Source organism: Mesoplodon bidens (assembly GCF_964165515.1).
Source record: "Mesoplodon bidens genome assembly, chromosome: 1".
NCBI lineage: Eukaryota > Metazoa > Chordata > Mammalia > Artiodactyla > Ziphiidae > Mesoplodon > Mesoplodon bidens.
In genome coordinates this window covers 84,324,388-84,339,931 of record NC_138176.1, presented here as the reverse complement: position 1 = coordinate 84,339,931, position 15,544 = coordinate 84,324,388, and the positions used below count along the sequence as shown (strand labels likewise).

The 15,544-nt window shown below is 36.8% G+C and overlaps 1 protein-coding gene across 1 annotated transcript in view; it reads right to left on the bottom strand.

Moving 5' to 3' along the window:
- The window catches only part of LOC308613262 (bifunctional heparan sulfate N-deacetylase/N-sulfotransferase 3), a gene marked incomplete at its 3' end in the record, with an annotated part of 144,670 nt that overhangs the window by 79,174 nt on the left and 49,952 nt on the right, over nucleotides 1-15,544 (bottom strand). The window contains exon 3 of the mRNA XM_081226474.1: nucleotides 10,227-10,381. Within this exon, the coding sequence (XP_081082600.1) occupies nucleotides 10,227-10,381 (155 nt within the window). The remainder of the gene's footprint in view (nucleotides 1-10,226; nucleotides 10,382-15,544) is intronic.

Here is a 15,544-nt window from a genome sequence, read left to right as displayed (position 1 = left end):
ACTCAGTTCAGAGTTTGGCCATGCCAGAAAGACCAACCATTCAATTAGAGAGTTGGGGCTTTGAGCTAGTTTATATCAGACCTCTAGGCAGGGGAGGAGAGTTGGAGATTGAGTTCATTCATGCAGTCAGTCAGTCATCATGTCTATGAAATGAAACTCCAATAAAAACACTGAACGTCAAAGCTGAGGTAAGCTTCCCTAGTTAGTGATATTCCTATGAGTCCAGAAGCCCCAGGAAGGTGATATTCTTTGTCTCACAGTTTGGATTTTAAAAAAACATGGCTACAGTAACAAAAGGTACAGAAGTCTTTGGATAAAGGTGTTAATAATGAGATCTTGTGAAACAGAATGTCATTACAGTAACTCATAAAACAGAAGTATGATCTCGTCACTCTGAAGTCAATCAGATCTGGAGAAGAGTCTGTAGTGTTTGATTAACTATATAGTGAGAAAAGAATCTTATTTTTTCCCATATTCAAAGAGATTCGGGGAGGGAGGGATGGATTGGGAGTTTGGGTTAGCAGATGCAGACTATTATACATAGGATGGATAAACAACAAGGTCCTATGGTATAGCACAGGGAACTATATTCAATATCCTGTGATAAACCATAATGGAAAAGAATATGAAAAAGAATATATATGTATATAACTGAATCACTTTGCTGTACAGCAGAAATTAACACATTTTAAATCAACTATACTTCAGTGAAATTTTTTAAAAATGTAAAACAAAGTCAAACTCATGACAATAAAATGATCAGTATCTATCAGGGAATCCTGGGGATAGGGAACAGTTTAGTATCGTGGAGGAAACACACATTTAGAAGTCCTGGGCTCAGTCTCAGTGCTGCCCTTCATTAGTTGTAGAATCTTGGGCAGGTTATACAACTTCACCAAACCTCAATTTCTTTATTTTCCAAGTAGGGGTAATAAAACAAATTATCTTACTGAGATGTAGAGAATGAAAGATATAAGCAACATTATAGATCAAGTGCAATTTAATTTCCTTTCATCTTATTAATATTATTCTCTTTCTTATTGAAACAACAAGTAAAACACGGGAACAGAGGTAAACTAAGAATCCTTCCACCATCACTTCCAGCCACTGCCAAAACTCAGGATTCTTATTTAAGAGAAGACATCCCTTAAAAGAAGACACACGGGACTTCCCTGGTGGCACAGTGGTTAAGAATATGCCTGCCAATGCAGGGGACATGGGTTCGAACCCCGCTCCAGGAAGATCCTACATGCCGGGGAGTAACTAAGCCCGTGTGCCACAATTACTGAGCCTGCGCTCTAGAGCCCGCGAGCCACAACTACTGAGCCCACGTGCCACAGCTACTGAAGCCCGTGTGCCTAGAGCCTGTGCTCCACAATAAGAGAAGCCACCGCAATGATAAGCCCCTCGCACCACAATGAAGAGTAGCCCTCGCCTGCAAATAAATAAAAGATACACTCTCATTATCAGCCTTATCTAAAAAAAGTTTTACCAAACAGTATACATTTCTTCTGGAAAAAGTAATTGATATTATGTATAAAGTAGGAGCTATAAATATCCTTGGTGAGTCCTTTCCCCTTCGTAGACAAGTTCATTTGTATCATTTTTTTTTTTGCAAATGAAACAACAAAGGATTAATCTCCAGAATATCATTTTTTAATAGACTCCTCATATAAGTGATATCATATAATATTTCACTTTGTCTGACTTACTTCACTCAGTATGACAATCTCTAGGTCCCCAAACTTATGGTTATGGGGTGGGGGCAGAGGGGGAGAAGGGGTGGTTAGGGAGTTTGGGATTGACATGTACACACTGCTGTATTTAAACTGGATGACTAACAGGGACCTACTGTGTATAGCACAGGGAACTCTGCTCAATATTATAGAACAACCTGAATGGGAAAAAATTTGAAAAAGAATTAAAAAATCCTCGGTGAACCATGAATTTGATAAGGCCATAACAATGACATCAGCAAAAGCCCTTTCTTGACACTACATCTTCCCCTTCAAGTACTACCCCAAGTTAATAGCTGAATTATTTGAAGAACTTTAATGAAATTTAGTAAGCCAAATGCATTAAGAAATTCCAGAAACACGTGTAAAAACATCAAATTACTATGTTGTGTAACAGGAACTAAAACGGTGTTGTAGGTCAGTTATACTTCAAAAACAAACTCATAGAAAAAGAGATCAGATTTGTAGTTACCAGATGTAGGGGATGGGGAGGAAAGTAGTTAAAAGGTACAAACTTCCAGTTACAAGATAAAGGAAGTACTAGGTATATAATACACGACATGATAAATATATAATGAAAGTTGTTGAGACAATAAATCCTAGGAGTTCTCATCCCAAGGAAAAACATATTTTTTCTGTTTCTTTAATTTTGCATCTATATGAGATGATGGATGTTAGCTCGCTGTGGTAATCATCTCATGATATATGTAAGTCAGATCATTATGCTGCACACCTTAAACTTATACAGTGCTGTGTATCAATTATATCTCAATAAAACTGGAAGAAAAAAAAAGAAATTCCAGAACTGAAAGTTAAGCTAATAATTCAGTACCAATACAGAAAAAGGTTTACAAAAGGTATGTATACTCAGCTTTAACCTTCATTTTCACTTGTAACCTCTCAGAAAGAATTATTTCGGGGAGAGTGACAGATTTTCTTCTAGTCCTCCCTAATAATTATGTAGTTTATTTCAAGTTAGTTTCATTTAACAGAGCATGCTGTTTTCCTCTCTTAGAGTTCCCTTCAAATGTTTGAATTATCATATCTTTGTTGAGTGTCTCATAACTAAACACACCTCTAAAGGGTGTGCTTTTTTAAGAATACTCAAAAGACTGATGTAAACACTTGTACTTTGCACAGGCCAGGTTGATTTTTTTGAATTGCTAAAATTTCTTCAAGTAAACACATGAAGGAGTTTGTAGAAATGTAAAAAAATGAATCTATGAAGCTTTATTTTTTTTATGCTATAGCAAATTAACTGAAAATGAAATTATCTAGAGACATAGTGGAGGAATTGAAGCATTTAGTCTAATCCAGCTTTCTCAGAGTTTGAAGCCATGAGTTTAACATGGACCTTTGGGGTACTTGAGAGGTAATAAACCTATAAATAATTCAGACACAGGCTTAAATTCCCAAAGTATTTGCAAACACATTTAATCTTTCTGAAAATATATAAAAGGTTGATTAGACTAGGAGTCTTTAAGTCTGCATGGTATTTTAACTGAAGTAATATTACTGACAGAATAGAGAAGTTGATATTGATCTTTGTTTGTTATAACTATTGCATACCCTCTGGTATTTATAATAGCCGTCAGGACAGTGATGTTGCACCATACTTGTGTGATGGTTGCACAAACACAAGAAATGACATGAATCATATAAACAGCGACTAAAAGAAAAACATTGTAAAAGTCAGATTTTAATGTTCTGAATTCGTTTAAAAAATATAACTCTTCAGGAAGTAATAACATTCTGGTTGTGAGGTTTTTGTAACAGCAATCAATAGCAGTATCAGTGGCATGTCAACTTTCAGTTACCCAAACCACGTTGGTTATGGGGGCTTTGGAACTTGACAGACCTGGGATCAAATCCTTTCTCCAGCTTTCACTGGCAATGTGATCTTAAGAAAATTACATAAGCTCTCTGAGCCTCACTTTTTGCATTTTAAATATGGGAATAACTAGGCTCACAGGTGGTTGTGAGGATTAATTGGGGATAGATGCGTGGAAAGCACTAAGCACAATGTCTGGTAGATATCTGGAGTTCTCTTCCTACATTTCCTCTGGAGAGTCAAGAATCTTTCTCACTGAAATGCAAGGTTCTGTTTCATATAGGGAAAACAGAATAATAGAATTTCAAGTTTCACAGTTTTCCCTGATCTGAGCATAAATTAAAGGAAAAGAATGCGGAATTGGGGAGACTAGTTTGGATGCTGCTGCAATGAACCAGATGTGGGATAAAAAATTTGGAAGTGGAGTGGGGATGGAAAGTTTTGAAATGGAGTAGGATATGGTACAAAAGGAAGAATTCACAGAAACTACTGAATGATTGGGAACTTGGAGTGGAAGATACAAAAAAGCCAAAGCATACACAAAGTTAGCAGTTGTGAGGATTTTACTTTCATTGATTGATTAATCATATTCAGGGGTAACATTCAAAATATTTACCAGCCAGCATGCCATCCACTGATCAATCAGACCTGTTGCCAGCTGTAGAGCTGGAGCTGGATGTTGGAGACCACAAGCCAGGTCCCTTCAGTTCCCAACTGAAGGTATTGACGCTTTTCAATATTGTAATAACTGGCATTGCCATACCAGTACTTTTAAGTTTAATATTAACCCTGATAATATATCCCTTAGTCTTCTCTTCTATTTCTTTTTTTTTTTTTTTGTGGTATGCGGGCCTCTCACTGTTGTGGCCTCTCCCATTGCAGAGCACAGGCTCCGGACACGCAGGCTCAGCGGCCATGGCTCACGGGCCCAGCCGCTCCGCGGCATGTGGGATCCTCCCGGACCGGGGCACGAACCCGTGTCCCCTGCATCAGCAGGTGGACTCCCAACCACTGTGCCACCAGGGAAGCCCTTCTCTTCTATTTCTTGCCCTCTCCAAGTTCCTTCAGACATTCTTTTTGTGAAGTAAATTACATACTTCACCATATTGGTCATCCTGCTCTGAATAATGGCTAGTGTCTTTCTTAACTGTGCAGTTTGCATTAGTCCAGAAGTGGTCTACCAGCTCAGACTAGACTTTGTGCATCCTGAGTTGAGCTCTATTTCTATTAGGACCATTAGAATTATACTTTGTTTTCAATATCAATAAAATGAAAATCTAATGTCCCTTTTTTTATAAAGTGCTTCTCTGAAGTAAAAATGATAATATTCAGTCATTCTCTAGCTGGCAAGCAAACTAATTAAAAGATTATTATATATTCCTTAAGCCAGCAAGTCTTTCAATATATTTTAAATTATATTTGATACTATAATCTTTATTTCCATTTTAGAAAAGTTAATGTGCTCACTAACCTAAAGAGTTGCATAATTGATACTAGACATTTCAGCTAATGTAAATTAGTGGGTTCTGCTGAACTTGGAAAAGAGGGGGGAAAAGGATACTGTTTGAAAGAATAATGATAATACAATCAAAAAGTACAATCTTGGGCAAGATTTTATGTTTTCAGGATCGGGAACATTGTTTCACTACTACTAATTTTAATGGTATTGTCTGTAAATAGTGCTAAGTATCATTGATATTGGCAATGAGTTCTATGATAAAATTTCTACTAATTATTTTATCTCTAAAAATTAAACTACCATAATTCACTAAAATGTAAATCCAATTCTCTGAGAGTATATATACTGATGATATTTGTTGAGGTTTAAATGCAATAAGTTATTTTATTTTTCCAATGGAATTTTAAAAACTGTATAATAGATATTTCTACTGTGTTGTAGGTCAATAATTAATGTTACAATTAATCTTTGCTTCAAAAATGGTACCTTTCCAAAAAAATCCCCTGTTGAAATTTCATTTTGATAAGTGAATTAGCCCATATTTGATAACTAAAAATATTTTTCCAATCAACCTCTAAAGCTGTATTTCCTGATGGCTGTAATCATCAAATGCAAGTTTGCTTAAAGGATTTGCTTGACCTTCCACAGTAAGCAATTAGACAGAGCTTTCAAAGTAAATTAAAACAGACATTAAATTCCCTTGAGAGATAGAAGTGTCCACATTGTGCAAAAGGATTAATAGGTCAGATATGTTTGCTAAAACTCAATGAAAATAGCAGGTGTTTGGCTGTAGATGGTGATAGAGAAGGCCCAACCAAAGAGTCTTACATCATAGTCTCAGATTCTCTGAGCTGGAAAAGTATTTAAGTGTCCTCTAACTCAATCACTCATGTGAATACTACATTTTATCCGTGGCCTCTAGTCTTGTTTGAACACCTAGTTGCTTCTTTGTATGTCTTTCAGTTCCTTCATTGGGAAACACGCATGCTCATCTTTAAATTTAGAGCTTCCAAGCTGGTGGAAAAAAGCAGAACGTGACCCAATTTAGAAATGCAATATCAGCACAATACTGCTGGTTCTTAGATCTAGTGAGACGAGAGTTGAGGCAGAATTCCTCCAAAATAGTTTCTTTGAATAAGAGTAGACTCTATATCCATACATGATAAATGATAGTCATGTGGAAAGTTCCTCAGATTCAGTTGTTTGTCTCCCTTCCCAACATTGTAGAACCTCTGCCTACTGTAGGGAACCTTTGGGAACCTAAGGGAAAAGTTGCCCTATTAGTTCCACCTCTAGCGCTCAATTCCTTTTATGTTAGCAGAATTACCAGATACCCCCTTGGATTACCAGGCAAAAGAGAAATCTAGACTTACATGTGTGAATTGGTTTGGGAGGCTAGTGAGGAAACTTGGAGATCACAATTTATGCAGTTTTAGAAAACCAGGATTTCTCGGGTTTTCTGTTTGTTTGTTTTGGCTGCGCCACGTGCCCTGTGGGATCTTAATTCCCCCAACTAGGGATTGAACCCGCGCCCCCTGCAGTGGAAGCATGGAGTCTTAACCACTGGACCGCCAGGGAAGTCCCCAGGATTTCTGGTTTTAAATTCTACGACTAGTGAGCTTTATCATCATGAGTGTGTCACTGTATTTCTCTGACTTTTCAGTTTTATTCTCTATAGTGTGAGAATAAATATACTTACAATTCAGGGTTGCTGTAAGAATTAAAGGAAATAATACAGATTATATTAAAAAAAGAAAATAAAACACTTGAACTTTTCTTATTACATCTTTAAATTTAGCAGCAAAGCAGCTTTGTAACCCTAATGCCTTAGTGGGAAGTAAAAGAGTTACCACACATTAGAAAATGTGTAGAATTCACATGAACCAAATGTCTTTCCAATACAGAATAAGCTTTTAAACTTGAGGATTTTTGTCCCTTTTACCTGTCACTCTAAACACCTCAGGAACCTAGGTAAAAACTGAAGATGGCAGTTTTATGATACTGAATATAATGATAATAAAAACAACAGCTGTTATCTACTGAATGTGTGTTATGTACTAATCACTGTTCCCAAATGCTTCTGTTCTCTTTCACATTGTTATGTCTGGGGAGGGACTGACCCTGGATTCAACCTCTTTTCATGTGTGTCCTCTTCTGACAAAAAAGCAGACCAGTTCTGTATTTGATTAAACTTTTATGAATGTTCTCTACAGCCTCAAGGACCATAATTTGGCTTGTCAACCTGAAGCTAGGAATGACATTTTTAAGAAATATCTTCTGCTTGGCACTTGAGGTTAAGAATGACTAAATTTCAATTTTGAATTATTCTTTCAATTCATGAGGCTCTGTAGTTGAGAATTCCAAAAAATGTATAACTCCTGTGCATCGGTTCTTACTGTATGTACTTTCAAGTATTTACATCTGTTAGGTGTAACCATAATATTGGCATGCATTGATTCATTCATCCAAGTCATAATAGAATACCATTATTTTAGATAATGTTCTATTTTCAGGAGAATATAACAGTGAATGTCATGTCTTTCATCAAATCTGCCTTGATAAACTTTTTTTGAAGGCTACCTAAACAACAATAACAACAAACCTAAAAATCTTCCTCCTCACTTCTTAATTTATCTTTTATTGGTACACTCTTTTACTTTATGTATTTTCTTCTTTTACAAATTCCTCTCTTTCTCCACAGATTTAAAAATAAACTACAAAGTAATTTTCTTCTCCACATCCTCTCTTGCTGATTAATGTTGCTAATATTGGCAGTCTTTTAGACTTCTGAAGATCATAGAATTAATGTTTGCTGCACTGAGGGGATTTTTAGTGCTCTGTATTACAAACTGTGGCAATGTTTACCCACTTTTACATGCTGTTTACTATTCCTGTTTATACTTTTGGTGAAAAAATACTGGCTCTCCATCTCACAGGAGTTTGCAAATACTGTCAAAATATATACGCAATATTAGCATGTAGGACACTATTCTTGCTTTCTTGACAAAATATCAATGCCTGGCAAAGGTATACTTGAAGCTGTCTATTTTGGGGAGTAGACTGAAGTTAAAAGGTAAGTATGAGCTCCTGATACTACCCATAAGTATTTGGTCTTCTATATCCTCATGGAAAAAGCAATATATTTTATAAATTCTAACCTTTTCTTGTACAAATTTGAGTAAGGTATCATGTGTTTCAACTAAAACATCTTGGGGCTTTACAAGTTTATGTAGAATACATTCCATGGTAAGTGGGCAAGTGGGCATCAGTACTTTCTTAAATTCTGATTAGCCAAAAAAACTAATAGTTAACATGGCTGGGTGGCCAGCCAAGGGAGATGTAACACGTGCTCTTGTTTCCACAGAGTACAGCCACAATCTCTCTATGCCATTTTAGAGTATAAATATGTTAAGGGCAGGTATGTATGGAAATAGTATATCTTCAGGGTTTAGGAACTATAACGTTAGGAAAGGCATGTATGTGTAGGAAATCTCAAAATTGAGCAGATTATACTTCAAATCAGTCATTTCTAGTTTTAGGGTCAGGACTTCAAATCTCTAGAAAAACATTTTCTGTCTGTCAGTGGAGTGGTTATATTTTAGAATTTTCCAACTCATATCCAAATTAACCAGTGTAGTGTATTTTAATTATTTTGCACTCTAGGTTTAGTCTACATTTAGTAGAATTTACCTAGAAACATGATTTGATGTTTTTAGATTTATTAACAACATAATCTGTGAACATTGTAATGTAAGTTTTGGAGTTTGCAAATAAGAGAAATGCTGTAATACATAAAGATATATTACACTTCACTTGCTTTTTGAGTGGTAATTTCTGCTGCCTTGATCATTTATACTACACATACTCACGGAGTACGTTTATGAGCAAGGAACTGTGATAGACAGAATATAGTTCCTGCCCCCAAAGTACTCCCTGCCCAGGGAGGGAGAATGCTGGGTAAATAAACAATTACTTGTCTGGACTCCCTCTACATGTTTGTGTGCCCATTAGAATAATTCATAGAAACAAAGATAAAACATCCTCCCCACCCCAAACATAAGCCTTATTGGCTTGTTAATCACTCTATACTGTCTCCGCTCATCACAAGCACATCTTACAATGTACTGTATGTATTGGAGCTTTTACTGTAAATTTCCCTGTCCAGAATCAGAATCCCTATAGTATAAAACAGTGTATCCTGCTCAGTCAAGTGAATGTTCCATCCTATATTATAGGTGTGATGTCTTTGAAATAGTTTTCTTCCCAATTCTATTGCCTTTCTGGATCGACTCTTCATTACCTCATACCCACAATATGGTCTCCTACCTGGTGTTTTCCCTCAGGCTCATTTAACTACAAATTCTCCCTGACGCTTAAATCTTATTCTTATTTCAGAGTGTACCTAAACTCCTATTTGCACAGCATTTCCCTGGGCACTCCCAATGACACTTACTTCTCTGAACTGTAGGTTTTATGTCTACACGGTTTGGTACTAGGTCCTGGAATATCTCATTTTATTGGAGACTTTTAAAAAAGATTGAACTATAGTTGATTTACAATGTTGTGTTAGTTTCTGGTGTACAGCAAAGTGATTCAATTATATATATATATATATATATATATATATATATATATATATATACACACACACATATTCTTTTTCATATTCTTTTCCGTTATGGTTAATTACACGATATTGAATATAGTTCCCTGTGTTATACAGTAAAACCTTTTTGTTTATCTATTTTATATATAGTAGTTTGTATCTGCTAATCCCAAACTCCTACTTCATCCCTCCCCCATCCCCTTTGGTAACCATAAGTTTGCTTTCTATGTGGAAAATTGTTTTATGTGTATATTTTTCTTTTGAAGTGCAGCAGGAAGCTCCTTCTGGATCGGAACCATCTTTTATGAGCTCTGACTATAATGTCATGTAACTGAGTCCTGTGAGTGTCTTGCGAAGTTCCTTTTAAAGTAGACCCCTCAAAGCATTAAGCATAGTGATGAGCACCCAATACAAAGTCAAAAGTCACATATTGAAAGGATGCACTACCAAACTGTTCCAATGATCACATAGAAAAGCCTGCTTAAAAAGTGCCAATATGCCAAAAATCTCTAAGACATTCTCAGTATAAAAAGCTGGTCATTTCTGTAGTCATTGCACATTAGTTCAATGTAGTGTTCAAAGTGAGTTACTTACTAAGGCAAATTTTTTGTTAAGAATCATCTGCTCCACCAAAGATGACTCATTATGGAAGAGGTGGGGCTGCATGTGGCTCCACATATGTGGAAACCACCAGAACTCATCCACAGACCCCAAAAGACGGTCATCCCCTTCATCTTCCTCTTCAGTTCCTTGGGTGGGGGTGGGGTGGAGAGGAGAAAGATTATTCAATTAATTTTAGTTATACTGATTGTCTCTTTATCTGTATATCTATCTGTCCATCCACCCATCCGTCCATGCATCTAATTATGTAATCGTATATATATATTTAGAAGGTACCATTTATACTATCTTAGATACATATAAGACTTGGAACATGAAATGTAACAAAGGAAAATCTGTTACTTGGGGAACAACCAGAGACTGTGATACAACTCTTTTTAAAGTTTTAAAACATGAGACATGGATATAAAATCACTGCAAGATGGAAGTACACAACCATTCCAAAGGACTTTAGAACTTCTAACTTTTAGGATATTTATATAATTTGCAGTTTGGAGAGAATGGGGGATAAGTCGGGAATGTAGTCAAGGGAATATGAGTGAGGAAATGTGCAGCAGAGCTCTAATGGTTGATCATTAGACATGGGTTGTGACACAACAGTTGCAACAAAACAATTCCATAATTTATTTGGGTTACTCCTTAGGTCTGAGAAGAAGGTATTTAGTATATATTTAGTGAAAAGTAAGGCATAAAAAGGAGAAAAAAGGGAAATATAGGAATTATTATTGAGAAAATGAGAGAAAACTGAAGGAAAGAGAAAGCAAAGACAGTGATAGAAAGAAGGTGAGAAGTGGTGAAGTCATTGTAAAACAATCCAAGTACCACCATGCTCCTTGGTGCTACTTATGTTCCTCATGTTTGCCCTTTCTCTCAAGTTCTTGGAAGCAAACTTTCCATCAAGAGACCTCTATTTCCTTGAGAGTCAGCTTTGTTGTTGTTCCTCTGATGATTCATATTTGAGCTTGTTTTAATGCCTCCCTTTTCCACGACCTGCAGTTTAGTTGAGTGTGAGAAATTACACAGTTCTCTAACTTATGTGAGGGGGTAGGAGTCTCTTTTTGTATTTCCCCAGGCAGAGTTTCTTTACTAAAGCATGAAATGAGAGCAGTGTAAGGTGCCTGTCCTGGCATATCATAAAATGATATTAATCATCACAAAATTATGCAGCCACACTTTAATTTCAGCCACAACACTGAATCCAGTAAGGTCCTAGAACAGGGGTTTCTTCAAATCATGTCCCTTCTTTGTGGAGAAAAAAACCTCCTCTCATATTTTCAATAGCAGTTCTGATGTGACCGGTTCTAATAGGGTGCTAGGGGCTAAAGATGGAGGGTGGACTGCTTCCCCGGCTCAGCCAACTGAGCCCGGTGCTTGTTACCACTCTTCTTTCATTTAATTTTCCAAGAGAAGGAAGGCAGAGCCTATTGATAGGAAAAGAATCAGATCCTATGATTTACTGTGCAGTGAAGGAGACCAAAGATAAAGGTGTAGTATGAGGCTGTATGGTTGCTCCACTGTATGCAGGAAGAACAGAATTAGTGATATAGACTGAGTGGAGTAAAATAATCTTTCAACAAGGAAAGTCTTCAATTTCACTTTCATATACTTAAGTATCAATACTCTGCTGATATGAAGGAACTTTTTCTCTCTCTGTAAAGGGCATCTTTAACTTGAATCTGTTTTATTTCCCTTATTTTTTCCTCTTCATCATACACTCATGTTACCACAGTGTAGTTGAACAAGTATAGCCTTTGGAGTCAGAAGTGTTTAGTTTATTTGTAGTTTCCAACACATTTGAGTTGTGTAACTGTGGGCAAGTCACATAACTCCTTTAATGTTGGTATTCATGTAGGCAAAACACACGGATAGCAATACCTATTTTATTCTATTTGGGAGGAAGTGTCTACACAGTCCCGGCACATACTGGGTAATCTAAAATGCCCACGTCTTTCCCTCCTGTATCTCTTGCTCCTGTTCTTCTACATGTCTCTGTGTTTGTTTGTTTTTTTTTTTCACTGTAATACTGCATGGGGGGGCACTGACATGAGTGTTATGTGGCAGAGGGGACACTGTATTTAAGAATGTAAGAACTGATCAAGCCATTATATTAACTGACTGGCCTGATAAACGAGTCACCCACATCGAGCATTCTTGGGGCTTCTGAGTGATTATCTTACAGCTCTGGGAAGCCATCTAGAGAGGAATGCAAAGGAATAGGAAAATGGAGGTAGGGGCTTAGAATATCTGATGACCCCAATCATCGCAAAGTCTTGCACCCTGCTACCTTTTAGGTGGTAAATAAGGCAGCCCTGGTAAAGAAACATTAGCTATGTGCGACTGGTGATGCTTAAATACATGTTGGGTTTTTTTTGTTGTTGTTTTGTTTTTACATAAGGATGATGTCATTTGGTTTCCCTGCAATTAAACATCTCTAGTTACATACTCTCCTCTTGTTTAACATTTTGTTTGTCCTCAGGACACCGTATTAGTTAAGATTACAGTTAGTTACTTGTTTCAGTTTTACTTTCCCATACTGAAAATAGGCAGATGTCTCTTGGGGTTTCCCAGTAATCAGTTCATTTCTGATTTCCACCTCCCCTGGGAAAAGTGAGCTGAGATTTCCTAGTTTATGAAAAGTCACCCTTCGTACTACTTTTAATCTTTATTCCCCGACTCCTATAACTCCTATCTTTACCTGCATCCTTCTTCTTATCTCTTTATTTATTTTTCTAGTTGGCCTTTACCCAAAGTTTATTTATGAGGACAGCAAAACAGATTTCAGAATTCTTTGGAAAGATTGCTCAGGTATTTGATGTCCTTTCCTGAATATCATGGTGAAATCTGCTATTAAAATATTCATACATTTTAATCATGCAAGAGTCAGACAAACAATGTCTGCCCTCTGACAGACATATAAAATCATAGTAGGCATAATTGTATGCCTTTCCTTTTTTCTTTATAACTCTCTCTTATCTGATTTCCTTTAATCCTACTTTGGGGATGTTTTACATCAGAATTAATTATATTGAGAACAAGTGTCTTTGCCTAACACTTTAAACATCATGATAAAAAACAGCTGAAACATAATTATTCATGGTTGGATTGTGCTGGCCTCTTGCCACTCCTTTATTCCTCCACTTTACACACTTTTGGCAGAACTGGAGAGAGAACTAGAAGTCAAATTCCTCAATTTTTTTTTTTTAAATAAATTTATTTATTTATTTTTGGCTGTGTTGAGTCTTCGTTTCTGTGCGAGGGCTTTCTCCAGTTGCGGCGAGCGGGGGCCACTCTTCATCGCGGTGCGCGGGCCTCTCACTGTCACAGCCTCTCCTGTTGCGGAGCACAGGCTCCAGACGCACAGGCTCAGTAGTTGCGGCACACGGGCTTAGTCGCTCCGCGGCATGTGGGATCTTCCCAGACCAGGGCTCAAACCTGTGTCCCCTGCATTGGCAGGCAGACTCCGAACCACTGCGCCACCAGGGAAGCCCAAATTCCTCAACTTTAAGTGTCATTTCTTAAGTTGTTACAAAACTACACTGAAATTTTATAGTTAATGCAAATTATTATTTTATTATATATCTATTTAAATAACTTATGTCTCTTCAGTATTTTATCTGTAGTATTTCCTACTCTGATATTATATTAAAAACCATTATTGATTGAGACTGTCTTAAGTGTTTTTCAAGTATAGTCTCATTTAATTCTCACTACAACCCTATGCGCTAGGGGCTACTGCTAATGCCATTTTACAGATAAGGAAATTGATATTTGGAGAGGCAAAGTAATTTGTCACAAGTCACTGGGAATACTGGGATAGAACCTGAATTCAGAACCTGAAATCTAACCCATATTACACAACTCTAAATTCAGGACCCTTAACCATCATTCACTGACCAAATGTGGAGTTTAGAAATAAGATTAGCATTTACTAATTCATGTAACATTGCTCTTCACATTGTTAATTAATTCTGTGATAGAATTTACAAATACTCTCAGTGATTTGGGAAAATATACAAACCTAAAGAACCTATAGATAAGGGGAAGGAACCTTTTGCCATTCAGCTTCCTTAATCAAGGATTGCCAATTAAATGATAAAAACCCATTTTTTTTCTAATACATAAGACTTGGGCTCTGACTGACCTTAAGTTAAGAGTATTTTTTGACACTTAAGTAGCTATATGACCTTGGGCCCCTCTAAGTTTCTATGTAATTATCTAGAAAACAAGGTAACACATTCTTTAACTCCTAGGATTCAATGAAAAGGTACATGAAAAGTGCTTAGCTAAGTACCTAGAATATGGTGCTGCTCACTAAAAGGGAACTTTAATTTTTATTCTTTCATCTCTCTATTTCTCACAAAATGCACAAGTCTTTCAAAAAGTAAAGTACATCAAACAAGATGAAACCCTCTCCTGAAATGAAGTCTTACTAGTATGACAGTGCTGTTTTTCTCCTTCCCTTAAAGACTGAATAAAATAGAATTTTTAATAGAAAAAGGAGTTACTCATTTAGAAATGAAGGCCGTGTAATTCAATTAAACTTTACAATATTTAATTTTTGAAGGATTCAGAGTATTAAATTTTATATCTGTTCCCATTGAAAACTGATTTTACTGGTTTTAGACAAGTCTAGCTAAGTTTTTGTGGAAGCTTGCAGGTCTTATACAGACAACAAAACTCTTTTTTTTTTTTTTGCGGTACGCGGGCCTCTCACTGTTGCGGCCTCTCCCGTTGCGGAGCACAGGCTCCGGATGCGCAGGCCCAGCGGCCATGGCTCACGGGCCCAGCCGCTCCGCAGCATGTGGGATCTTCCCAGACCGGGGCACGAACCCGCGTCCCCTGCATCGGCAGGCGGACTCTCAACCACTGCGCCACCAGGGAAACCCAACAAAACTCTTTTCAAGCCTTCTCCTTAGATTCCTCCTGTGTTCTACTGTCCCTGGCTTACAGAGAGGATATACCTACCTACTGTGAGCTGTGGGAAGTACCCAAGTAAGGAAAGAAGACAAATCTTTCAGAAACAAGAATGAAGGAGAGCCACTGGCTACAGTCATTCTTAGCATTCATCACTGGGCAAAAAACTGAGTTGCCAGGAGTGCTTTATTATATTTCTATTATGTTTGGGAAAAAGTTTTAATTATTCTTAATATTTAGAGTGATTTTCTTTTATAACACAACATGGTCACATTTTATTCTCTGACCTTGTTCCATATAAATACTAATAGTTAAAATAAAGGTAATTTCATTTTCATTCAATCATTTATTCATTAATTCATTTTTTTTTCAATAGG